General features: G+C 50.3%; 1 protein-coding gene across 1 annotated transcript; it reads left to right on the top strand.

The window, feature by feature from the left end:
- Window positions 1–3: 3 nt before the first annotated feature.
- On the top strand, window positions 4–26367 carry Dhcr24 (24-dehydrocholesterol reductase). The gene is given in 9 exon segments (NM_001080148.2): window positions 4–319; window positions 3372–3527; window positions 8680–8785; window positions 9491–9609; window positions 10982–11245; window positions 15450–15593; window positions 23146–23343; window positions 23675–23853; window positions 23943–26367. Coding segments are annotated over 9 exon segments (1551 nt in total). The 5' UTR covers window positions 4–88; the 3' UTR covers window positions 24097–26367.
- Window positions 26368–27583: the final 1216 nt, after the last annotated feature.

Raw genomic sequence — 27583 nt, forward strand, 5'->3', positions numbered from 1 at the left:
GGCAGGCGCAGAGCCGGCGGAGCGCGGAGCGGGCTACGGTGACGGGCGGCGCGAGCCCGCACCCTCCCGCGCGGCGCGCCGCGACACCATGGAGCCCGCCGTGTCGCTGGCCGTGTGCGCGCTGCTCTTTCTGCTCTGGGTGCGAGTGAAGGGGTTGGAGTTCGTTCTCATCCACCAACGCTGGGTGTTTGTGTGCCTCTTCCTGCTACCGCTCTCCCTCATCTTCGACATCTACTACTACGTGCGCGCCTGGGTGGTGTTCAAGCTGAGCAGTGCGCCGCGCTTGCACGAGCAGCGCGTGCAGGACATCCAGAAACAGGTGAGCGGCGCGGGGCGCGGCTGTGCGCCGGGGTAGCGGTTCGCCGGGCGACGGGGGCGTGTGTGGGGCCGGAGGAACAGGCGTGGGAGGGGGATCGCGAAGGACCCGGCGTGTGATGGGGGAAGGGATTGTCCGAGGATGAAACGGAATCAGCAAAAGCACCGGGGCTACAAACACAACCCTACCCCTAGGCTTATAGAGTGTCCGCTAGGTGCAGGGCATGCGCAGTGCCTGGAAAACGAGGGGCCCTAAACCCTCGGGAGGTGTGCAACAGTCAGGTAACTCATCAGGCCCCCGCATTCCAGCGGAGGAATGGCCTCTAGGAGGTGGTGCTGGGAAATGGGGTTGGGGGGGAGATCCAAGTGGAGAGATTGGTTGAGCAGAGGTAGCGAAGCTGGAGAGCACAGTCATGAGAGAAAAAGGGTTAGAAAGTCAGTTTGGAGGAGCGTTATGCTAGGAAAGAGGTGAAAGTTTGTTTTGTGGTCCGAGGTGCTTCGAACCCCTTTACAATCGAGGATTAAAAAGAGAAGGCAGAACCCGTGTGGAGTCTCGGGCTCTGGTGATGGGCAGTGATTCTGCCACCAGATGTAGTCGTCCCAGTAAGTAGATGAGTTTACATAGGCCAGCCGGCACGTAGGCTAGGACTTCTTCACAGTGAAGCTTCTTCCCCCATCCAGGGCTAGCACGGGCTCCCTCTGCCCCTCCTTATATTCGTCTCTAACTTGCATCAGGCTGCAGAGAATGTCTGCTTCCTGCTGCTGCCCTCATGGCAACCACCCTCTTGTTCTATTTACTTAATGCTGGATGCTGCAGACGGAACAACCGCAGGCTTAGCCTGAAGGTGCAGGCAGACTGACCTCCGGACCAAAGTGAGAGGAGATCCAGAGGGTGCAGCGATCAGAAGCGCTTTGCACGGCCACCCTGGGTTATGTAGTTCGCAGTGCCTGCTGCCCTCCACCGCTCACCCGCACCGTTTTACCTGCCCGGTTTATCTGCAGGTTCTATTTACCATTTACCTGCTGGATGCCCGGTGAGCTCCAGAAGACAGACTGTTATCTGACAGCTCCCCTTGGGGCAAGAGTATATTAGTGAGTGCTTGTTAACCTAAACTAAAGGGAAGGATGTGCAGGGAGCCGGGAACAATGGGGCTGGTCATGCTGTACCCGTGCCATTCGTGTGTGCAATTTACAGTCCGCAGCCACCTGGTGCCTGGTACCTGCTTTACTAAAATGAGGTTCAAATTGTGAGTTATATGCCCAGGACATCACAACCGGCAAATAAGGCAGGTACTCAACTTTGGCTTCTGTAAGAGTCTGAACTCTCAGCTCCCTCAGCCTCGTGTCTCCATCCCATCCCATGCTCTGATTTTGCTGCCTCATGCCTAGTTTCCTACCATAGCTTCCTGAGCCGTTACCGGCTTTCTGGACCCTTCCTGTCTCTGGAGAACTCAACAAAGAACTTTTTCCTCCCAGGCTTTGCTTCTCTGCCCCAGATCCAATCTACATTGCAGGCTTGATAGTTCCTGCCTGTGTGATCCAGCAGCACCCGCTAATCCACTCCCTGGCACGCTGTTTACATAGAGACTCCCACTGCCGGGGTCAGGAAGAGCTGGGTGGTCTTGGAATTCACCTTTTGTCTTCCCACCACCAACTCTCTCACTCAGCAGTGCCTTTCTGCCACATTGAATAAGGGGGAAGCCCCTCCCCATCCTGAGCCCTCTGTCTTACAGCTCCAGGGCAGCCTCTGACCCTTGACCAGACACTTGCAAAACTTGGTTGAAGCTGGTTTGAGTAAAAAGGATACTCGCTTGTATCCTGGACAGCACTCAGCTGCTGGATGCCCTGTGAGTTCTCCAAGACAGGACTGTTATCCCACAGTTCGTTCCTCTTGGGGCCAGAGTACCTTAGTGAATCCTGTTATATTAGGAGTACGTACACCTTACATACAGCTGACTGAGGCATAACTGAGTCCAGGACCTCTCCCCCATGTATCTTCATCCAGCCTGCCATGTTTTTCTTAGCTCTTCCTTCCCCTGAGTTGGCTCCATTCTCGTGGGGTGCTGTTTTCCTGTGGAATCCCCAACACTTTCTGGCTTAGATCCAACCGGCGTTGCCATCACCTCAGTAGAGAGAGGGTGCCCGTCCTGTAACCAGACCCAGGAGCTTGCCTGCTGGGATCTCAGTCCGGTTCCTGAAAATGTCACTGTGGCCAGCAGGGTACAGTCAGCCTGGGTGGAGGGGAAAGGAATCACTAGAAGCAGAGGAGGAGACGGCTAGTGCTTGGATACCAACCACAGCCATGCACCGTGCCTGCCTTGCTCATCTGCAGGGACAAGACAGTCTCCTCTGTCCCTCACCAGCGCGTCACCTTCTGCACCCTTCCTGCTCCGGTGTGGAAGTTTTGCCAAAGTCATTCCTCCCATTGGCTGACTCCTCCTTCCTTGCCCCCCCACCCCCGTCACATTGGTACATGAGTTAGCGTGTGTGGATGCTAATGACAGGCATCCCCTTGGCACGGAGTACGCTTCATAAGTGGCTCTTCTTCCGTGGACTAAGCCCAGCTGTCGTCCAGCTGTCTGTCTGTCTGACCCTGTGGTGTTCAATCCTGGCTATGAATTTGGGCCAGTCATGGGGCATATGACCTTATACACACTATCTTGCCCAGGTTTCCTCATCTGCAAGGTGGTGGGGGTCACCCAACCTCCTGAGATTGAGAGATCTAACAAGACAACGTACAGTAGGTGCCTCATTGGGTGGTTGTACAGTGGAGATGATAATCATGGTTGCAATTGCTCTGTTACTGCTAGAAAGCCTTTCCTGAACTTTCTGCATGATGCCTTTGGAGTTCACTTTTGCATTCTTCCTTATGCAGGAACCACACGTTGGCTATTCTGTTGACCTTGTGAATTAGGCACAGGAGAAAGCCTTCAGAGCTTTACCCAGTGGTGCCTGGGTAAAGGCATTTCCCCCAGCTCCCTCCTCCTGAAAGAAGGGTTGTGGGCCCCTCTGGGAATCCGAGGTGGAGCCAGCTGAGTCTTGTCCTGTGGTTGCAGGTACGGGAGTGGAAGGAGCAGGGCAGTAAGACCTTCATGTGCACGGGGCGTCCTGGATGGCTCACTGTCTCACTGCGGGTTGGGAAGTACAAGAAGACGCATAAGAACATCATGATCAACCTGATGGACATTCTGGAGGTGGACACCAAGAAACAGGTGAGGGGGCTGGCGTCAGAGCTCAGTGGTAGAGCGTTTATGTTTACCCAGCATTGTGCAAGACCTAGGTTCAATCCCAAGTACTCTCTCCCCCCGCCCCGCCCTGCCCCCACAAAAAAGGCTCAAAACCAAGCAAGCACATACTGTACTCTGGCTCTGGGAATAGGTGAACACTGCCCCTGGTGTAATTGACTCACAGGGAAATGAGTTCAATGATATCCCAGAGTGGATGGGTCCAAGGCCATCCAGAAAGGCTCTACCTCCCATTGCTGTCCTCTCAAGCACCACATGGCATCTGCCCAGAGCCAGCCATGCAAGCTGAGAACTCCAGAGAATTTTTTGATTGTCTTAGTTCTGTAAGAAAAAAAAATAGGGATGGAGAAATCACAGGCAAAAAATGAGAGACAAAGGGGCCCTTTTTATCCCTTCCTGGTAAGAAAGCATGGTGGTTGGCTACAGAGATAGCAGGAGAGGGGAACTTGGTATAGGCTTGTTGGTTGGAGAGCCCAAAAGTACACACAAGTCTTTGCCACTGCCACCCGCTGCCCTCCCACCCACCCCCACCACACAAACACTCAATTTTACTTCTTAATGTTTCTAGGCCTTTTAGCTAGGATAAAGTATAGACATTCCTCTTCTCACAACCTAGCTTAAGGAGACGGGAAATCCGGCTTACGTGTAATCAGAGATCTCCAGCACAGAGATTCAGATTACACTTTTATTTTAATAGAACATGGCCATATCCAGCGACAGGAGAGGCGTTGACCGCAGTGTGTCCACCTGATGGCATTTCATCAGTGTGAGACCCCGGCTGAAGTACTCACTGTGCCTTCCCTGAGACAACTTCGTTGACATTGCCTGGCACAATAAACGTGCGGATTTAAAGGGTGCAGTTGGATAATAAATCTTGACATGAGTTTTGACATAATTGCACCAGGGAAATCCTTATCAAAATACAGAACATACCCCACAGCCTTAAAAGTTTACACCTCCTTGTAATTCTTTCCCAAACCCCTCCCTGCCTGTTCCACCCACGGCCTCCAGTTAGCAGTGTTCTGCTTCTGTCCTTATAAGTGAGTGTTAAGACTTTGGGGTACTATGGAAAGAAATAATTCAGTGCGTACTTTTTTGGCCTGGGTTCTCTAATGGATATTTTAAAATGCCTCCATATTGATGTCCCTGGTACATACGGTTTTGCTGCTACATGGTATCCTCTGCGTGATCAGTCTGCTTAGTCATTTACCTGCTGACGGACGTCCCTGCTGTTTCCACTTTTTGAAGCCGTTATTAAGTGGTCAGCATGTTTTCGAACAGGCTTTCTATAAAGATGTAAGGTGTTTCTTTGGGGCTGGAGAGCTGGCTCGACTGTTCCAGAGGACCCGAGTTCAGTTCCCATCATCCTCGTCAGGCAGCTCACAGCGCTTATGACTCCAGCCCCAGGGGGCCCAGCGGATACCCCTGAGTTCTACCACACATAGACACATAGTTTAAACCCATAAAAATAAAACAGAGGCCATGGAGGTGACTCATCAGTTAGAGCATGTGTACTCTGCATGTGGAGCACCCAAGTGTGATTCCTGGCACCTACCTCGGGGGTTCACAACCACCTATAACTCCAGCTCTGAGGGACATAAAGCTTCCGGCTTCCCAGGGCACCTGCACACATGCGTCTACACACACATACACATAGTTTAAAATAAGAAACCTAAAAAAAAATAAAAATAAAAGTAAATCTTTAGAAGCCTTTCCTTGGGCAAATGCCTAGGAGGAAATGGCCGAGTCACATGACGGGCAGATGTTTACCTATGTTTAAGGAAACGGGCAGGTTGTTTCCCTAAGGAGTAGCTTTGCTTTATAGCCCCGTGGGTAGTGTGTGCCTGCTGCTGCATATTGCTGAACCGGCTGTAGCCAGTCTTGATTTTACCCGTTCTCATGGTGTGTTGGGGTGGCGTCTCTTTGTGGTGACTGAAGACCCTGGCCACCGTCCCATGTGCATACTGGCCACTGGCATGTCTTTGGTGAGGCCCATTCATATCTTTTGCTAATTTTTTAAAATCCAAAATCATCCCATATTGCCTCCTAGCCTGTGCGTGGCTTATCTTTCGAAAACCAGAGTTTTACCACCCATGCCAAGAGTGTGGAGGTCAGAAGACGGCTGTGGGAATGAATGCCTCTTACGGGGTCAGGCTTGGTGACAGGTGTCTATCTACTGAGCCTTGTCACCCTCCCTAAACTAATTCTCCATTTCCCTTTTGCTATGTGTTTTGACCAAAGGTTAATTACAAGGATCTTTAGTTTCCGAATAGTTAGCAATATCTTTCTGTCTTGGATTTAGCTGTTGCCAAAAATAATTGAATGCTTTCAACTTTTCAAGGGAAAAAAAAAATGGGTGATTTTGTGTGTGTGTGTGTGTGTGTGTGTGTGTGTGTGTGTGTGTGTGTATTGTGTGCACATGCATATATGTTGAGGTAAGAGAACCATTTTCAAAAGTCTGAATTTGGGGGTTGGGGATTTAGCTCAGTGGTAGAGCGCTTGCCTAGCAAGCACAAGGCCCTGGGTTCGGTCCCCAGCTCCAGGAAAAAAAAAAAAAGAAAAAAAGAAATGAAAAACAAAAGTCTGAATTTCTGGAGACTGACCTCAGGTTTTCTGGCTTGCAAGGCAAGTTCTTTTATTAGCTGAGCCTCTTGCTGGCTCTGAAGTTTTAACTCTTTGAATAAGGAGAATTCAGTTGATGTCCCTGATTGATAATTCTATTGTCTGTCAGTTCTAGGTCTGTCTTGCTTGATGGGTTTTCCTCATCATTATGGCTGTATTTTCCTGCCTATGACTTTTAACTGAACTGTTGGGACATTCTGACCTTTTCCTAGGGGGTATTGGGTATTGCATTCCTACATATCTTGAGGTTATATTTCCAGGAGGCGGCTAAGTTCCTTGGAAACAATTTGATTCTGTTGGGTCTTGATTTTCTTGAAATAGACCAGAGTACTATTTAATCTGGGTTAATTGTTCCCTGCTACTGAGGGAACAAGCCATTCTCAGGACCTACCCAAGACCCCATGAATCAATTTTTCCAGGCTGGCTTATGGGGATAGGTACTATGTCCTGCCCTGGATGACATCTTGGCATTTTTTACCTGTAATCTTCCCTTTGGGCTATGTTTCCTGGCCTCAGCCTCAGGCAATAGCTGAATCGCACATACCAGTCCATACCTGGTTGAATACACTGAGGTGGGCTCCCTTTGCAAAGTCTTTCCTCTCTTGGCTCTGGGCAAAACTGTATTCTCTTGCACTGTGCTGCCAACTCTTTCTGATTGGTCCTCTGGAACGTTAGTCTTCTGCAAATCATGATACAGGCTCCACCCAGGTTTCCCTCACTCTGGGCAGATGAGGATAATCTCAGATCTCGCCTTGTTTGTCCAGTCTCCCAGATATGGTAAATTGTTGTGGCCCCTGTCTACTTTCGTGACAACTTCTTTTTTTTTTTTAATCTTATATTATAATTTTTTACTACAAGAACTATGAAATATAAATAAAATGAAAAGCCGTTTTATAACTTCCCACAGATGATGTTAACTATCTCCAATATTGATTGCCAAATCAGTTAGGTTTATTTCGTGACAACTTCTATTCCACGTATTATACTTTGCTTTTTCCTTCTCACGGCAGGTAGCTCTGGTCCCCAGTGCTTTTGTCTCAGTATGAAGTAGATGTGCGTGTGGCTGCTCGATAGCGTGTCCCTGACAACAAAAAACCTTAATGATGAAAGACAGTGGTCATAGTTTAATGCTAATTTTCATTTATTTATTTTTATTTTATGTGTGTGAACATTTTGACTTCATGTATGTTTGTGTGCAGTACCCGAAGAAGCCAGAGGAGGGTGTCCCCCTGGAACTGGATGGTTACGAGCAAGCATGTGGGTGCTGGGAACTGAACTCAGGTCCTCTGAAGAAGCATGTGCTCTTAACTGCTGTGAGAAGCTGTGTGTGTGTGTGTGTGTGTGTGTGTGTGTGTGTGTGTGTGTGTGTGTGCATATTTGTAGAGGTCAGAGGTTAAATTGGATGTCTTTAATTGCTCTCCACCACATATATTGAGGCAAGGTCTCTCACTTGAGTCCAGAGCTTACCACTTGGCAGGTCTAGCTAGCCAACTTGTCTAAGGACCCCCCTGTCTCTGCCTCTCCTGCGCTGGGCAGATTGTTACACCCAGGCATTTGCATGGGTGCCGGGAGTCTGAACTTCTGTCGTAATACCTGTGGTATCACTGAGTGGTCCCCAGATCTTAAATGTTAATTTATTTTCATGTATATGGGTGTTTCGCCTACGTATATGTTTGTGTATCACTTGCATGCTTGGTGCCTGCAGAGGCCACCTTTTGAACTGGAGTTACCAGAGGCGTGAGCTGCCACGTGGATGCCGGGTTCAAGGCCAAAGCCAAATGTTCTGAAAGAGCATTTAGCCCTTTTAACTGTTGAGCCGTCTTTCCAACCCCCACTAGTGCTAAATATTCAGTATGTGTATGTGTGGGTTTGTGTGTGTGTGTGTGTGTGTGTGTGTGTGTGTGTGCGCGCGCGCGCGCGCGCGCGCGTGTCTTGTATCGAAGTATACGAGAGCAGCATAGACATGGGAGAGCAGGACAGATCTACTTTGTGATTGTCTCTGGGAAGTGAACCGCTAAGGTGGATGGTTCTTGTCCTCTTCCTCGTCTTTGCTATAAATGCCAAATTAATATTTCTCCTATAATCTAGGAAGCATTAACTGAACATTTGTTGTTTCACTGTTTGTTTAGGACCTTTTTTTTTTATTTGGTTTGGGTTTTGGTTGTTGTTTTGTTTTTAACAAGATCTTGCTATATAGCCCCAATTGGCCTCAAATTGTGGCAGTTCTTCTGCCTCAGTTCCCCAAGTGCTGGCATTACAAGTGTGTGTGACCACCCGCAGCTGTTATGAGATCTTCAAGGGGATGGCATTCAGCACTGGTGGACTCAGAACCAGAGATCGTATTCTCTGTATTCTCTGAGATTAAAGGCAGGACAGTGTTCTGGAAAGGTCCATAGAGACTGTGGAGGACTGTCCAGCCTGAGTGCTTGGGAATGCTGAGAGGACACTGTGCACGCATTCCTGTTTCCCTTAGACCCAGCCTCTCTTCTGTTTACAGATTGTGCGAGTGGAGCCCTTGGTGTCTATGGGTCAGGTGACAGCTTTGCTGAACTCCATTGGCTGGACTCTGCCTGTGTTGCCTGAACTCGATGACCTCACAGTGGGTGAGTACTCCACGTTCACGGCGGGATCACAGCAGAGGAATACGGGCCCCATTCCATACAGCAGATCATCCTGCTGGCTGTTCTCCTGTTTGGGCCAGAAATGGCCGTGCTCCATTCTGAGTGGTTCAGATATTCTGATCCCATCTGCTTCCTCGTGACTGTCCGTACTCCAGTTATACCGCTCTCAAACACAGAATGAGTTTGGTCCCTCTCCCAGTAGGGTCTGTGACCATCAAAGTTCTTGTCCAAGGCCAGCACCTCCTATAGGTCAAGCTCCCTGCCACTCAGTAACCTCTCTTCAGTCAAGTTTCTCTTAAAGTGCATCACGCACAGATTTTTTTTTTTAAGACAGGTTTTTAGGTTTTGTTTGTTTGTTTTGGTGTGTGTGTGTGTGTGTGTGTGTGTGTGTGTGTGTGTGTCCATCCCTGGCTATTCTGGAACTCCCTGTTAGACCAGGCTGGCACCTTAAACTCACATGGATCCCTTGCCTCTACCTCCTGAGTGCTAGGATTGAAGGCATCAACCACTACTGCCCTTCCACACACAGATTTTTTTTTAACCTCTAAGGCTGGTTAGAGGTGAGGGTGGTGACCATCCTTGATACCTTTTCACTCCTGCTTCTCAAACTGACTGATAAGGGATATCCTATTCCGCCAGCCCCATCAGCACACTACAGCTTTCCCTCTGACATACATGTCTCCGCAGGGGGCCTGATCATGGGCACCGGCATCGAGTCATCGTCCCACAAGTATGGCCTATTCCAACACATCTGTACGGCCTACGAGCTAATCCTGGCAGATGGCAGCTTTGTGCGCTGCACACCGGTAAGCTCAAAGATGGGGTCATTTAGGGACCGACCGTGGAGTCAAGGCGGAAGCTCTCCTTAGATTGCTTCATTGTCGATACATCTATTGGTCTGTACAACCCCTTAAGTGAGCTTAGACACTGTTAAGAACATTTCATATGTATTATGGTGTTTATGTTCTTCACCAGCCTAGGAGGTAACTACTAAGATTACCCAGAGTCAGGAAGCTAAAGCACAGAGAGGCTAATAACCCAGGGTCACACAATGTAAATCCTACACCACTAACTGAAACCTGGGTAATTGGGTTCAAGGTGGGTACATCACAACCACTAGAAGAGAACCTGACGAAGGATGACTAGCTCAGGAGTTCGGGTCTGGGATAAAAAGACCCCAGTCAGCCCAGAACTGTCACTTTGGCTCAGTACATCTTCCCACAGACTCATCTGAGCCCTGTCTTCCGTTCATTATCAGGAGAAGAAAGGAAGACAGGTTTCTGAGGCCAGTTTCTCCTGACAGCTATGTGAACTGGAGGAGGAAGGTGCTATCAGGGGCATTAGGGGAGTCCTGGCATAGAGTAGGGGTGCAGTTTGGGCAGTGAGATGAGCTAATAGCCCAGGGGCTGGAGTGGTTGACAGAGCCCTGCTGTGCCAGAGGCTTCCGCTGCCTTCCTCAGGACATCCTCATCTAGGCCCCTATCCCACCACTCCCCATTCTGCCTACCACCAACGCAATGTGTGTTGGTTGTGCTGGCACAGCATTAGCCTATTGGTACACCAGCCCGAGGCTGGACTTATTTTTAGAAAGAGGCTCTTTTAGACATAGAAAATCTAACTTATAACGGCCAACCCTGCTTCAGAGTTGGGAGAGCCTACCTGAGCCCAGCTGGTGCAGCTGACTTTCCAGGGAACCTTGCCTGAGACAGGTCAACTCATGATCCTATCAAATGTGGGTAATGTCAAATGTGGGCAGTGTCCTGCTGGACTCTTGAGTGTACGGTAAAGTGGACCAGAAAAGGTATTGTCAGTTTTAGTGCCCACTCAGGAGGGGCATTTGTACATTTTCATGCCTCCTGGCTACGCTGACTCTAGTAGGGACCCAGCTCATTTATCCTGCACTGTGCCCCTCCTTGCCCTGGGGTCTTTGGTCAGTTCAGGTCATGACCTTACTGGGCAGTTCAGGACCTAGGCCTCAGCAGCAGCAGGAAGTGGATGCTGTTGAGTTAAGCGTCCCTGACGTACGGAACAGTAGGAGGTTAAATATGAAGTAGAAATTGCAGAGGGAACATTGAGTAAAGGTGAGATAGCAACAGGCAAGGATCCAGTCTAGGCCCTATGCCCCCTCACTGACCATAAGAAGTCAAGCTCTCAGCCTGTACCAATTCTCTCTCGCAGTCTGAAAACTCAGACCTGTTCTATGCCGTACCCTGGTCCTGTGGGACCCTGGGCTTCCTGGTGGCTGCCGAGATCCGCATCATCCCTGCCAAGAAGTATGTCAAACTGCGGTTTGAGCCAGTGCGGGGCCTGGAGGCCATCTGTGAGAAATTCACCCATGAGTCCCAGCGGCTGGAGAACCACTTCGTGGAAGGGTTGCTGTATTCCTTGGATGAGGCTGTCATCATGACAGGGGTCATGACGGATGATGTAGAGCCCAGCAAGGTAGGCCAGGGGAGGAAAGGTGGGCAGGGGCTGGGCCTATAGACTGCTTCATGTGGTATGGTCCACCCGGATGCGGGTAACAGGCTCCCTCAGAGACGTGAGGAGCCACAAGAGGCCTGCCTCCTCCACTGCTGCCACCCGCTAGTCATGGGCTTCCCTTACAGACAGAACCTGTTGTCTAATGACAGACAGCCCATGTCCTAGATGAAGAAACTGATGTTCCTAGGGCTAATTTAAATTTCTACAAGGTGGCAGAGCCAAGATTGAGTAATTGCCTAGATACTTCCTCGAGACCTAATGGGCACACCCTCGGCTTTCACCATACACTGCTTAATGTTTTATTAGCATATTTTAATTATACATATCAAGCAAGTAATGTTTTAATCTTTTTTTTTTTTTCAGACAGGGTTACCTATTAGCTCAGGCTGTCCTGGAGAACTTACTGTGTAGTCCAGGCTAACCTCCCAACTTAGAGCTATCATCTTGCTTTAGTCTCATGAGTGTGAGTGAGTTCTGGAATTATAGGTGTGAATCACTAATGTTTTTGGTTTTGTTCTGGTTTTGTGTTTGTTTTGTTTTAGATAGGGTCTCACTGTAGAGTCCTGGCTGGTCTAGATCTTACTATGTACACTAGGCTATCCTCAAACTCAGAACTGCCTGCCTCTGCCCACCAAGTGCGGGATTAAAGGCATGTGCCACTATACCCAGCAGCCAAGTAATTTGTGATAACAGGGTTCTTTTTCCCTCCATTCAGACAGGATGCATGCTTATGGTAAGAGACCTGGAAATATAAACAAAATAAAAAGACCCCACCCACACATGTGACCCAGAATTGTTCCTCATTTATTTCCCCATTGTGCATACAGAAAACCTTTTTCAAGTTGTTAAATTATAAACTAGGATGTTAGCATTGAACATGAAAGAAAGCTAAGGTGACTCCCTTCACCCCCGGGGTAATCACTTGCACAGTTTTCTCTACATTTATCAATGTATGTGGCTGTACATGTCCTGGTTTTATCCTATACAGGCCACTTGTTGTGTGTAAGTACTTGGCCTGACCCATCGTTCACTGAAAAGCACTTAATTTCACTGAACACTTAAGGCTGTCTTCTTGTCCTTTTCCTACCAATGTGTTGATGAATGAAATGGAATCCTGAGCCAAGGTGTGAGCACCCTAGATGTGGGTGCGAGGCCATACAGTCCTCTCAGTGGAGCAGCCGTGCTCGTGCCTGTGTCCAGTGGCAGGTGACGGGAGGCCTTTCCCCTGCGTCTCCTGCCAGCAGTAGAGAGAGTATCACACTTTGATTTTTGCCAATCTGATAAGGTTAAAAATAGTCCCTCTTTGTTTTGTAGCTCTCTTGTTACTTTTGAGGTCGGACGTATCTTTACAGAGTTTTCTAGCTTGGCTGCCCTTATCTGTGACTGTCTCTTCAAATTTGCCTTGTACAAGTGGGTAAGCATTGTCCGGTGCTATGGTGCCTTGGTCAATTTAATGTCTTCAGAACAGTGCATTGAGCGAATGCCCTTTCCGTCCGTAATTGGCAATTTAAGTTGCTTCCAGTTTTGTTTTTATTTAATTAGTGAAGCCATGAGAAAACTTGCTCTTCATCAAAGGCACCTCCTAAGGCTGTTGGTCTCTATCTATATACTTAAAATGTTAGAAAATTGGGGCCCCCAAGAGAGCTCAGGAAATGTAGATACTTCTCACCAAGGCTGATCATCTGGATTTGGTCCCTGGGACCTATGTGACAGAGGGAAAGAACTAATCCCAAGTTGTCCTCTGTTACACACACACACACACACACACACACACACACACACACACACACACACACTCCAAATTAAATGTTTTTGTCTAATTAAAAGGAAGGCTTAAGGTTTATCCCAGTGACTGTGAGCTTACCTAATATATATGAGGCTCTGGCTTCAGTAAAATCCAATATTTTGAAAAAGACTCAGATCATGGGGAGCAATCCCTTCTTCATGTTAGGAAACGAGACCCAGTGAGAGATAGAGACGCTAGCCTCAAGCCTAGTTGCTGTGAGTCCCCCACCCCTAATCACCTATGGGGTGTCTGGTCCAGAGGTGTTGCAGCTTTTCTGGGGCATTTCCTTAGAGGCTGTCCACAGCGTAAAGCTGAGGGACAAAATAATTTCACTGTGGTCTGAGATTAGATGCCATCAGCATGATGACTGCTTAAGAGAATTTGCTCAACCCTTGTACTTCCTGAGGAGGGAACAATGTCCCAAGACCTTCCCAGGAGCTCTTCCACACCAGGTGGTAGAAAGGGCCAGAGGCTAAAGAGTCTTGCCATTTGTCCTAGCACATAAGACCAGGACACCAAGTGCGAGTGGAACTGGGACAGAAGAGTAGTAAATGCTATCAGATGGGCCAAGCATCCCAGGTTAGAAGCCAGCCAAGAGGCTGGAGTGATGGCTCAGCAGTTAAGAGCACTGAGGTCCTGAGTTCAATTCCCAGCAACCATATGGTGGCTCACAACCATCTGTAATGGAATCCAATGCCCTCTTCTGGTGTGTATGAAGAGAGCAACAGTGTACTCACATACATAAAATAAATAAATCTTTAAAAAAAAAAGAAGAAGAAGAAGAAGAAGAAGAAGAAGCAGACAGACAGACAGCCAAGCACTGTGAAAGGCAAAGGACCTTCTGGTGGCACCATCCAGCATGAGGCTCTCTATGAGGATGTAACCCACTTCAGAGCCAGGCTGGAGGTGGCTTTCTATGGATATGTTAAAGCCATCTTGAGCCTCTGCAATCGTCTGGGCTTCCCTGCAGCTCAGTATCCTGAGTGATGGCCAGCTGGCTTATTTACCATTTCTGGGTTTCGCTGGCACAGTGCTTCCTGAAGATCTTGGACCCAGACACCCCAAGTTTCGACTTAATTACACAGTGGATGCCACTGCCAGGCAAGTGAAGTGGCCTGGCTCCCACTGCCTTAGATCAAGTTGCTCTGTTTGCTGCTGGTTTCGGTCCCCTTCCGTTACTTCTGTCCACAGGGAAGCCAGCTTGGGCAAACAGACTCTTGCACTTGTGCAAAACTGGAGCTCCCACTCTCCTCCCTGCAGAGTGCCTGGCAGCAAAGGAGGCGCCCACCTTAAGAAGGTAGCACCCAGAGAGGTTGCAAGTGCAGGCTGCAGAGGGAAAGGCTGAAGGCTATCGGGAGGCCAAAGAACAGATGTTGTAGCCCACTGTAGACCAAGCCCATGCTAGGTGTGCCCTGTGTTACGTGTTGTGACCTCCACAGACATTTCAGTCAGCAGCGTCTCCATCTTACCCTATAGAAAGCGAGGCACACAGGCTAAAGGATCACCCTCATACATGGGAGGAGCAGACTGGCATATAGAACAGTATAGTGTGTACAGTATGGTCTTAGCTTTGACTTTACTGTTTTGTTTTTGACACACAGAGAGGGCTAAAGCCCTGAAAATATACAAAACAGGGTTAGGGAGTAGCCTACACCAGTTCACACAATAGAGTGTGGCTAGGTCATATTTGGCCCAGCCTCCCAGGTCTGGAAGCTGCTCTTTTCCCAAGAGAACTTGCCCAGAATTCAGTTCAGAGGGCTGAGGGCTGAGCAGCTAGGTCATATCGGCACCAGGCAGATCAAGGTCTGACCCGGAGGGCTGTGAGGCAATAGTTCAGTATGTCATTTAGGCATTAGAGGACACAGAGCCCATGGTCAGGACATTAGCCACCTATGACATTCCCTCCAGGAGAGGGAACATAGAGGGAAAGTGCTGATCCCAGAGGGCTGGTGCCAGGCCGGGGAACAGCGGGAAAGTGCCATGGTTGGCTGGAGCTTAGCAATAGATTGCAGTCAGGATGATCTGCATTGGCTCAGGAAGGGCAGCAGGGAGCTAACCTGTGCAGAGCCCTGAATTACCACTGACACATTGACTCTGTTCTGGTCAGGACACGAGCCACTAACCACCCCCAGACTGCAGAGCCAACTGCATAGCCCTGTGCACAGCTCTGAGGTTCACTGAGTGTCTGCTCTCTGTGTGAGAGGGCCCGCTGTGCCCAACCTGCCTGGCTTTGAAGATTCTCCAAGGCCACAATTGACATGTCAGAGCTTAGCAAAGGCCAAGCGCATTAGACAGCGAGCGGCTGGATCGCTGTTGCTCCCTGGTGGCTCCCCAGTGACTCCCCTGTGGCCTGATCACAATGCCCTCTTGTCATTTCAGCTGAATAGCATTGGCAGTTACTACAAGCCGTGGTTCTTCAAGCATGTGGAGAACTACCTGAAGACAAACCGAGAGGGCCTTGAATACATTCCCCTGAGGCACTACTACCACCGCCACACGCGCAGCATCTTCTGGGAGCTCCAGGTGAGGCTTTGCTCTCTCAAGGCCCTGGCTCTTGGGACAGCAGGTCATTCACATTGTGGCCACAGTTCTCTGTCTCTCTGTTGAAAGAAATGGTCTTGTCCTTGTGGTCCAGCAGGGCAGTTGCTGTGTTTTAGGCTGGGACAGCCGGCCACAGTGAGAAGTTGGCTCTCACCATTGACACTGAGAGTGGGGCCTTACTTTGGAAAAGGTAGACCTTTATCTTCCTGGAAGCATTACCATTGCTGAACAGAGAGACTCTAGCTCCGTGTGGGGCCAGAGCAAGAGGTGGGAAAGGCTGTGCAAAAGAAAGAGGGGTGGGAGGTCAAGGTGTGCCTTGAGGTGAGCATAAGTCTGTCTGTCATTATGTTGGAGGGATGAGTGGACAAGTGGCACTTGGACTTGAAGAAAGGACAGGCCACACAGAATCTCCAGGAGTCTGGGCAGAGGAACAGCCAGAGGCGGACCAAGAGAATTAATCAATGTCTGGTGCATAGTTCAGGGAGCTCAGTGCATACATGAAGCTTCACCTTCATAGGGCCCCCCGATGTTTTCTTTGTACCATAAGGAAACCTCATGCCCACTGAGCAATTAAGCATTTTGCACATTCTTTAGGGGACACACACACAGAGACACAACGTGTAGTTGTTGGAGAATGGTAATCGTGTGTCTAACTGGAGGAGGTCCTGCCACAGTGTCTCCCACAGTTACTGTGTGGCTTACATTTCATCTGGCAGCGTCCCAGTCTTCGTGTCCTGGCTAATACTTACTTTCTGATAAGCTATTGTTATTACAGTTATCCTCAGATGGCTTCCTGGTGGTGTTTGATTGTAGTTCCTTATCGATCCCTTCACATTGAACGTTGTGTCAAGGGCTTGTGGGGTCTTTGGTTGGTTTTTATTTTTAGTTCATTCATTCCTTTTGTGTGTGTGTGTGTGTGTGTGTGTGTGTGTGTGTGTGTGTGTGTGTAACACACATATACCAGGATGTACGTGTGGGGGTCAGAGGACAACTTAAAAAATCCATTCTCTCCTCTACCTTGTGGGTCCCAGGGATTAAACTCGAGTCTTCAGGCTTGGTGGCAAGCAGTCTTTATCCACCAAGCCATCTCCCGAGCTCCTTTGTTCATTTTTCCTGATCTGTTTGTGCTTTGTCATTGACTCGTGTGTGCTTTCCACATACTTACCCATCTTCACAGAAGATACTAAGCCATTAGCAGATTCATGATTCACAGTATTTCTCCCGTCCTGCACGTGGCTTTTCTCGGTTTTGGCAGTGTGTGACGATGCACACTCATGTCAGGGAAGCCCGACTCAGCCAGTGTATCAGTGTCAGACCTAGGAGTGTATTAACAAACACAAGATCACGAAGAGCCTTCTCTCCATCCCCCAGTCTATGCCTGCCTCCGGGAGCTTCAACGCGTTCATTGGGCTGAACATTTCGCACCTACTGTGTGAGGCAAGAGTCAGCTGCAGTCTCCTGCACACCTCTGTCCAATTGTCCCTGCAAGCTGCGTGTGTCTGAAACACAGCAAGGTTGCTGGGCTAGAGCCGAGGCACAGAATGAGGTCACAGAGCAGCCAGAGGCTGGATCACATGGCTCCTTGTCAGTCAAGTGAGCACTTTCGCTTACTGTAGGTGCGATTGGAAGCCAGTGGGGGTTTGGAGCAGGAAGGTGGTCTGTCCCGCTCTCTTTAATGACTGTCTTTGGTAGCTGGGTGGAGAGCTGGGTAGGTTGAGGGCTGGGTGATCATGGAAGAGGATATGAGAGATTTCTGTTTGGGAAGCAACAGAGAAGAAAGCTGGACTGAGGCCAGGAAGGACCGGCTGTTCAGCAGATCTGCAGGATAGCCCGACACATTGGCATGAGATCAAGGTTGGAGACCCAAGAGCTAGGTGAAAGAGGTCCCCTAATTATGACAGGAAGCTGGGGGTGGGTGGAGGTGGCGTACAGTGAAGGACACTGGAAATTCTACCCAGAGCACATCTGTTGAAGGTACTCCATTGGGGACGCAGGCTGGGCCCTCAACTGTGTGTTTGAGGACCAGAGGGTCTGAGCAGAGGTAAAGGCCATGCGTTTAAATATGGGCCAGTGGCAGAGAAATGTTACTGGGTTTGTAGGGGAAACGTTTGGGTTTGGTTGTTTGTGTTTGAGATAAGGTCTCTTGTAGCCGAGACTGACCTTGGTCTCCGGCCTCCACCCCCCCCAGATGCTAAGCACATGGCCTGCTCAGCCACACCCGGCCTTTTCTTCTTTCTGGCAAATAATCTTTAAAGCCAAGATAGTAGGCACATACATATGCCCAGCCCTGGGTGCCCACAGCCCTGGAGAGCAGGAGCCAGCGGAAGAGAAGGTGCCCTTAGCATAGCCCTGTGGAGACCTTCAGGGCCTGTTAAGTGCTAAGTGAGACAAAGGGATATATTCAGCTTTGACTAGCAGTGGAAGACTGGGCTGGTGAAAACCAGTCTCTCTCAGAAGCTACCCCTAACGAACAGACTCGGCACAGGAGCCAGAACCAAAGCTGGAGCTGAGAAAGAATCTCGTTTCTTGTCATTATTTTCAGGAGAGATGACATCATGGTTATGTGTCCTGGAGCTGATAGCAGTGTGGGGGCTGTTTAAAGAGTGGGGTGGCACCTTGGCTCAGCCAAGGAGGTGGTCTCTTGGTGGCATGCGGAGAGGGAACAGGCGCTTGAAGTTGGGGACAGCTGGGAAGTGGAAGGTTGAGGACGTCCCCTTCTGGTTGCCTGTAATTTCTCAATGAAATCAGAAGTAGGAATTTCAGCCAGAGCATGGTCACAGCTTGAGAGGGGTGACATGCAAATTGTCCCTTAGGCAACAGGAAACTTATTGTCCAGGAATGACCACGGGATTCAGCCTCCTGAGACTGGCGACCATGAGTCTATGTCGAGGCCAGTGTGGGGCTGTGGGTTTTCACACTGTGAGTGACTCCAGGGGGTAGAGTGGGCCACCTCTTAGGGGAGGTTGGACAGTAGGAACTCTGGAGTCAATAAATATAGACACTGGCCGTCTGGGGCCCCGGAACATTCTTGAAGGGCCAACTAGCTGATATTTTAAGCTCTTCTACTCCAACTACTGAGCTCTGCTGCTGAGGTAATCCCATGTGGCTCAACTGGCTCTGGGAAAAGATACACTTGGACTGGTTTGGCTCCGAGGTTGGATCACCATGGTGACAATGTTGCCTGAGGTATGACCTAAGAGCATTATTCCAGCTCAGTGAAAGATAAGACTGCTAGAAGATAGGCCAACCGAGCTGGGGAGCCAGGGAGCCGGGGCTACTGAAGCGTGAGTAGATCATGCCTGTGAGGGTTAAAATCACCAAGTGTGAGTGCAAGTGAAGGCATTGCTGGTCCCGGACTCCGTAAGGCAGAGCTGCAGCGTACAGGGTGCTGTGAGGGGATACAGAGGCACACACCTCAGCGATGAGAACCACAAATGCGAATGTGAGCTGAGGGGTAGCCGTGAGTGTGAGTGAGAGGATGGTGCCGTGGTCTGGGCCTCGTTGAGGGGGGCCATGAAGTAGGGCAAGCAGATTGCAGTGATTCGAGCTCCAGTGAGGAGTTCATGAGAATGAGGGGATAGGAGGGTGATGGATGGAGGAAGCCCTTGCCTGTGACTACATGGGCTCCTTGAACTACATACATCACGGCAAAGTGGTGGTTTTCCCTTGACAGGTCACCCAAGAGACTCTGCAGATGCTGCAGTGTACCTGTTGCATCATGGTTTCCCAGCCCTCCTGCTACACCCCACGTGTTAGCACCGCGTTTCATTTAGTTGAACCTGCTCCAGCTGAGGGGTGCTGAGCCCCCATCTCATGAGGAGATAGATTTCAAACCACTTCAGCCTGCTATAAAATGAGGCTTGTCGTAGCTTTGTGCTAGCAAGTGAACAGTGTCCTAAGTCACCTTCATTTACAGGACGGAACGGGAGGACAGGTGTTTAAACCTGTGTGTGCTTACCTGGAGTTTACACTGGGGCCTTAGAAATGCAGGGCAGTAGGGAAACGGCAGCAGGAGAGGCTTCGCTGTGGAAACCTTCACAAGGAAGGTTTCAGCTGGCCCGCAGGAGCTCCAAGAAGGGTTGACTTCAGAATAGTGTGCCCCTTGAGATCCATGGACTTTGCCCACACCTCTGCCCCAGACCAGGCCTTTCTCCCTTCCTCATCAATGAAGCAACTTCCTTCTCCCACGGGTAGTTTCTGAGAAAGGACCCAATTCTGGGTGTCCCTGTCGTGTGGGGAAGTGGGTGGAACACCCAGCTAGGAGGAGTTAAAGAAGTTATGGAAGCTGAGACCTTTCTGGTAAGGAACACACACACAATCTCAGAATGCAGGCTTTCTCAAGGCACCATCCTTCTCATTGGCTGTCTTCTTCACCTTCCTCCCTGTAAAAAAAAAAAAAAAAAAAAAAAGCCTTTGAAAGAACTGGCTGGACCTGCAATCTGGGTGATAAGCCAGCCCATCCCTCACCGGGAACTAACCTGACTGGCCCAGACACCTCCCAGCTTCCCCTACTTGGGTCACTGAGCAACACCAAAGTTCAGGGCCAGCTAGGTATCCTGTGGGGCCCATGCACAAAGCAGGCTTTAGAGTGCCTCTTAAAGTAGTAAAACATAACGCCTTTCCCTTTGTCCTGTCCTAGATGTTTGAATAAGTACAAATTAATCCTAAGTTATTAGCATGCAGTTTATCTAAGAGCATTTACCTCCTCCTGTGTTTTATTTTGTTGTTGATGATGTTCCCAAGAAGATAGCACTAGGCCAGGCAGTGGTGGTGCATGCCTTTAATCCAACACTCAGGAGGCAGAGGTATGCAGTTCTCTGAATTCAGGGTTAGCCTCATCTCAGAGTGAGTTCTAGGACAGCCAGGGCTCAGTTTTAGGGTGCTTATATGAGGCCCTACATTCAATCCCTGTCATAGCAGTGTTGACAGAGAGACAGACCACTGTCTCCTCAGTACTTTTCACTCTAGAGAGATGGTTCTGTGATTAAAGCAGTTGCTGTTCAGGCATGAGGGCCGGAGTTTGAATCCCCAGAACCCACTTAAAGCTAGGCATGAAGGCATACACAGCTATAATCCCAGAGCTTCCAATGGGAGATGAGGCAGGAGAATTTCTGGATGCTTCCCATCGAGTTAGCCTGGCATAACAACAGAGACCCTACCTCATACAAGGTAGAAGGCAAGGACAATGCCCAGAGTTGTCCTCTGACCTCCATATGTGACCTCCACAGACATGCGCGCACGCACACACACACACACACACACACACACACACACACACACACACGGAGACTATTTTTGGTACATGAACATTCTGACCTTTTCCTTTCCGTTAGGTAAGAGAGGTTCTGGGGACGCAGCCCTACCTCATCTCTCCGGTCCCTTAGGGGTTGCCATTTGTCATAGCAGTTGTCAGTCAGTGTGTGGTATGGTGAGTGGGGTTAACATAGATAAGAAAAGAGATCCTGGGATCCTTGGTCGTCCCTGGGACTCTGCAGCCAGCCCATCGGAACAGAGGTTGCCAGTAGCAGGCCAGATGCAAGCCACCGTTGAGGTGGTAAAAGCCCAGGAGGGAGGTAACCGTCGAATGACCTCAGCATATTGACAGGACAGGACAGAAGTAAAGCCAGGGCCATGGGACCCCAGGTCACTAAGGGGCCAAAGAATGTGTAAGGGGTGGTGGGAAGAAGAGCAGTGTTTATCTCTGGCTTTCTGTGGCTGACAGTTTCATCTGATACAGAACCAGGAATCTGGTGTCTCATCTCAAGGTGTCTTGCTGTTCATCTTGGAAACATCGGAGACCTGGGACAGCACATTGCCATCGGGTGTTTAGGGGGCAGTGTTACCTCTAGCTTCAGAGTACAAGACGATGCAAGGATCTAAACTAGGATCCCACAAAGATGCTCATAACGTTTAACCCAGACTTGTCCGTGTCCAGGAACTTAACATCACATGTACGCGTTGATGGGGAAAGCCATGTGTCGAGGATCTTGGCTGATAAGCTTTGAGTGATCTACGTGTTCATAGATGGAGAGCTGCTTAAATAAATGGTTCTACATCTGTGCAGCCTGTGGGAATGGATGGAGAGGTGTCTTGTGGGATATTCAGTCCCTTCCGGTAATCTTCTCTCCTCCGAGTCAGACGGAAGCCATAGACTCATAAAGATGAGCAGGCATAGCCACAGTGGCTAGCTCTGTGGCACCATTGGATGCACTGCTGTATTCGATGGACAGCACACCACAGTGGGAGCCGAAATGCTGGTTAAGCTCTGTCTGCAGTGTGGATCAAGTGGATGGACAGTGGCTAGGTGCCCTCACGGGAGAGCTCTGACCCCAGGGATGTTACTAGGTGCACTGGGCTTTTCGCTGTTGGCACCAACACCGCTTTGGGCTCCCATTCTGAGAGAACCTTTGGGAGCTCCCTCTGACCTCTGTCCCAGCTCCACGGCAGTCTAGAGTCCTATACCCTACACTCCAGAGACAGTGAGCGTCCTAGTTAGGGTTTCCATTTCTATGAAGAGAAACCGTGACCAAGGCAACTCTTAAAAAGGACATTTATTTAATTGAGGCTGGCTTACAGGGTTAGAGGTTCAGTTCACTATCAAGGTGGGAGCATGGCAACTTCCAGGCAGATACGGTGCCGGAGAAGGAGCTGAGAGTTCTACATCTTCATCCAAAGGAAGCCAGGAGCAGACTGTCTCCCACGTGGCTAGGAGAGGGGGTCTCAAAGACCACCCCCACAGTGACACACTTCCTCCAATAAAGCCACACCTCCTAACAGTGCCACTCTCTGGGCCTAGCATATTCAGACCACCACAGTGAGTATCTCAGGGCAGGAACCATGTCTTGTTTCCTTGTTTAAATGTCTTGTTTCTGACACCCACCCTTGGTGTCAAGGCTCCAGAGGCTGTGGTACCCACCCTCTGCATGTTGGCGACTTAGCAAGGTAGCCAGGCCTAGAGCTGGGAGAAATGTTGTAAGCTAAGGGTGTGGTGAGAAAGCAGCAGCAAGACCCAAGGCATTAGAGGCATCTGCCTGTCAGGATCTCCAGGAAGACCAGGGGAAGCAGGTGAAGAAATGGTTGGCTGTGTACAAACTAACCGGTAGACTCTTTGTGGAACTCGACTCCATCCACCCAGTCCTTGCTGCAGACCTTAGAAAAAGTGCTCAAGCTCTCTAAGAATTCTTCTTCTCACTGGACAACATTCACTTGGCAAGTATTTATGAGATGCCAACCGCTGACTCCTCTTGAGAGCGGGAATGGTAGTCACATAATTGTGTTGCTGGCACTGGTCACAATATCTGTTTGCCTCACATCACTTTTCACAAATACAGAAGCTGAGCTCAGAGAGAAGTTATGTAACTAGCCCAAGGCCATTGTAGTTGGTAAATTGTGAGGTGGGACTCAAACCCAGACCCATCGGGTAAAGTCCTAGGTCTCCTCCCACACAGAGGGGCTTACACCCTGAGTTATTTGTTTCTGTGGATTGATGCCCTGACCCGGCCTCCTTCTTCCCATCCCCATCTCTGTCTTTCAGGACATCATCCCTTTTGGCAACAACCCCATCTTCCGCTACCTCTTTGGCTGGATGGTGCCTCCCAAGATCTCCCTCCTGAAGCTGACCCAGGGCGAGACTCTGCGTAAACTGTATGAACAGCATCATGTGGTACAGGACATGCTGGTGCCCATGAAATGCCTGTCTCAGGCCCTGCATACCTTCCAAAATGACATCCACGTAAGCTGAGTGTCCAAGTGGGCATGGTCCCATGGAACCCAGGCCTTCTCCCTTGAGCTGTGTCACCCACCCATCTTTGTGTATCCGCCCTCTGGGCCTCAGTTTCTCCAGCTGTATGATTAGGGTCTTGCCTGCTCTGGGACCATAGTGCCCTGATAAGCTGCTTCTGAGTGGCCCCATGATATGGGGGTATCTAGCAGGACTGCAGGGGGAGCTGAAGCTAGGAGCCTCTAGTGAGTTACAAAGTTCCTTTGTGGGATGTGGATGATTTAGTCCTGTGTCTGCTGCCTGCTGAGAAAAAATAGACCAACCTGTTTCTCTGACCTCCCAGGTCTACCCCATCTGGCTGTGCCCGTTCATCCTGCCCAGCCAGCCAGGACTTGTGCATCCCAAGGGAGATGAGGCTGAGCTCTACGTGGACATCGGGGCATATGGGGAGCCACGGGTGAAGCACTTCGAGGCCAGGTCCTGCATGAGGCAGCTGGAGAAGTTTGTGCGGAGCGTGCACGGGTGAGTGAGTGGCCCTAAGTTTGGGGACTGAGGGTCCTCTCACCCATCCTGTCCATCCTCACAGCCGCACTCCCTCCTTCCCAACGCAGGTTCCAGATGTTATACGCCGATTGCTATATGAACCGGGAGGAATTCTGGGAGATGTTCGATGGCTCCTTGTACCACAAGCTGCGCAAGCAGCTTGGCTGCCAGGACGCCTTCCCTGAGGTGTATGACAAGATCTGCAAGGCTGCGAGGCACTGAGCAGGGCCCCTGGGGAGCCAGCTGCATGGGAATGGACTCGCTCTCCCTCGCTCCAACTTCTCTGCTTTCCCAGATTTCAGAGAGAAACCCCTTCAGAAATCCCCGAGGTAGCCCGACGGCCTCCAGGGCAGCTCAAGCAAGTGGAAGCACGTGGGATTTGGAGTCAGACAGAGCTAAGTCCCAGTCCCAGATTAGCCACTCATTATCTGTGTGACTGAGTCTGGGCTAGTCACCTGACCCTGTGTGCCCCGTGTTCATCTGTGAAAGGAGGTATAAATCCCTACCTGCTGGACGTCATTCACACAAAGGGCCCATCGTGTGGGAGGGGCTTCGTAAGTGGTAGCCAACACCGCTGCTTCCATGTAACCTCACACCCGGCTCATGCTTTGGATTCAACAGCTGAGTCCAGACAGGTTCCCCACCGGTCACCTGTGCACGGGTTTGGCTGGCACCATGAAGGGGATTCCTTGGAGTTTCACCTGCATAACCTGCATCAGCCCCAAGAGGGCCTTCCCCTGGGTCTCGGGGATTGAGGGTCATCTGATTGGCAGGCAGGCCCAGGATGTGCTGTGCCAAAGCCAGGTCTGCTCCAAAGTGCTCTCTGCCATCTTCGGACCGTCCTGCCCCTACTTGTGTGCTCAGGCCCTCGGGCCACCCCAGCCATCACTGAGCCCACTCAAGACTGTTCCTGGAAGACATCTCAAGATGGGAAGCCTAGCCTTCCTGGGCTTTCCTTTCTTGACTTCCGGCATCCAGGCCTCCTCTAGAGTCCACTGAGTCACAATGGGGGCACATGCTCATTACTGTGTCACCTAGGGGTGGTTCCCACACTGAGTGAGAAAGGGGCAACCGCCCTGTTGTTACTGTGAGGACCCTCCCTGGGGTTGGAGAGAAAGCATCCAGGGTCACTCATCCCCCTCTCCCATTTCGTTCCCACTCCCCCGGCTCTAGTTAATTTCAGTGCCTTACAAATCCTAAGCTCAGAGAAAGTTAGCTCCATTTCCGTTCCTGAGGGAGGGGCCTCTGAGGTCCTCCTGCCTTGTTAAAGAAGTGTGGTTGGTTGTGCAGCCCCCACCTTCAGAACTGCCTGGCCCAGCTGAGAACCCAGAGTCTGAGGGGGAATCAAGTTCTGGAAGGAAAGCCAGAACTCAAGCACTGAGCTGGTTGCAGTCTCCCCCACCCCGCCACCCCTGCTCCCCGCTCCAAAAGCTGCAATTTTCTCACCCGTCATGTCGGAACATAAGAGCTCCTGAAACCTTTCTACCAGATGGCGGTTAGGGACCGTTCATCAGTAGCCCTTCCCTCCTCCACCAAGCCAGCTCCCATCCATGATTTTCATCCATCTGGCAAGGGCCAGAACCCTTAGAGTCATAGTCGAAGGATGCTCACTGATGCTGCTGTGGGGGTGGGGATCCTGGTCAGTGCTACTGCAGTCCTGTGAAGGCCGGTGCACTCGGGGCAGTTGGAAGGCAGAAGAATCACCTCATCCATTTGACCTGTGAAGGAAGTAACCTCACTTTGCTGTCTGAGCAGCATGCGTTCCTGGCATGGGCTCTCCTCGTGGTCCGTGTGCATCCTTGCGCTCGCAGACCGATGACCCTGCTTGCTGCAGGTGACTGGTCAGTGCGAGCTAGCTTAGTTAGTGTGGTGTATAAGGCGCCATCATTCCTCCAGTAAGCCTCCATCCCAAAGCAACTGAGGCTGTGGCAGTGATGCCAGCAACCTGTGTCACCCAAAATTATCCAGCCCTCCACGGGCACTGCCTAGGACCTGGGGAGGGAAGGGACTTTGCATCACAGTAGCCTCAGGTTCGTGTTTGGCTCTGGTAATATCTTGCCTGAAAAGTGGTGGTCTTCCAGGCATGGTGTACGGGGTCCCAGCCTTGTCTTAAAGCCTGTCCTGTCATCATCCAGCCACGCAGTGGCTTGGTGGAGTCACTTTGCTCCTGTGGGACAGTGCGTGTAGGAAGTCAATGCAAAGCCTCTCCCCTTCATGGCTCTGGTTTCTTGGCTGCATGGTTCTCTGTAAATCCAGTTATAGCCACTGTCTGGCTAGAAAGCTGAATTGGCTGATGCTGAAAGGGAAGAGGGGGATGGGTGTGGCAGTGTGTGCTGTGTGATATTTTTTAATTTGGTCATGGGGACCAAGGAGAAGGCATGAATTCCCCTTGTCAGGCTCCTGCAGCCTTGGGCACTGTGCCTACTCTCCAGAACACGTCCCTGTGGCTCTGGGGCCACCACTTGTGTAAAATAAAGTATGGCCTGGACGATGTCTTTTGTCTTTTTTTTTTTATTCAGAGGATCAGTGTGGAGTCAGACAAGGACTCAGCAGCAGCTGGTACCACTCGGCTCCAATGTCCAGTCTGAGCACAAGTACCCACGGACAGGGGCTAAAAACATGGGGGCAGCGGGTAGCAAATGAATTCCTGACAGTCCAGTAAGGAAATGATGGCGGCTCAGGAGGGATGGGCTCTGTCCTAATGCACACTCATCAGGAGGTCTGGCTGGGGTCCTTGCTTTGTCGATTGGTTGTGACCAAGTAATCTTGACAAACTCATGGCTCCCATGTAGACTTCCTCATCTAAAAACTGAAGGAAACAACTGCCTCTCCATTGGAACAGAGCGCCTTCCTCTGCACACTACCAGCCTTCCCGTCAGCCAGTGTCCTCAGGTTAACTGGGGGTTCGCAGTGAGTGTGAGCAGAAGTACATTAGCGCTGGGTCTTCCCCAAGCTGTGGGAAGCTGTGGAGTGGGATACGATGGCCAAAAGGTCAGGGGTCAGGAAAGCCTCGGCTGGAAAGAGCCAGGTCTAGAGTCATTAGAGAACTGAGAACTGCTCAGCCGCCCTGGATTACTACTGAGGCAAGCGATAAGCTTGTTAGGATTGAGCCACTATGGACCTGTATCTTTTTTTTTTTCTTTCTCTTTCTTTTTTTCAGAGCTGGGGACCGAACCCAGGGCCTTGCGCTTGCTAGGCAAGCGCTCTACCACTGAACTAACTCCCCAACCCCGGACCTGTATCTTTTTAACAGTCTGGCTCACCTCAGGTGCTTAAATGCCCAGAGATGGGAGAAACAAGTTTTAACTCAATAAAGTTTTGCAAAAAGGTGTACCTGATGGGCATTTTACTAGAACCTGCAATGGGTGGATTTCCTTCTGAAGTTGGCTTCATGGGACCTTCTAGGAAGTCCCTTCTCCAATTTTATAAATCGGATTTTAAATCTGTAATATTCCCTCTGCTGCCCAGCATTCTTTCTGTAACTGAAATGATCAGTTAGCCAAGAGGAGAGCTTTATTTCAACTCAAAGTTCTAGAGGTTCCAATCCGTGATCAGTTGGGCCTGTGGTGAGGCCCTGTATCGTAATGGGTGGATGTGCCAGAGGAAATGGTCACAAACCAGGGAGCAAGGAGAGAGCAGAGTTGGCGGTCCTTCAGTACCCTTAAGAGGCACGCCTCCAACCAAAGACCTCCTAGGCCCTTCCCAAGAG

The sequence above is a fragment of the Rattus norvegicus genome, chromosome 5, assembly GCF_021556685.1.
Source record: "Rattus norvegicus strain SHRSP/BbbUtx chromosome 5, alternate assembly SHRSP_T2T, whole genome shotgun sequence".
NCBI classification, from domain to species: Eukaryota; Metazoa; Chordata; class Mammalia; order Rodentia; family Muridae; genus Rattus; species Rattus norvegicus.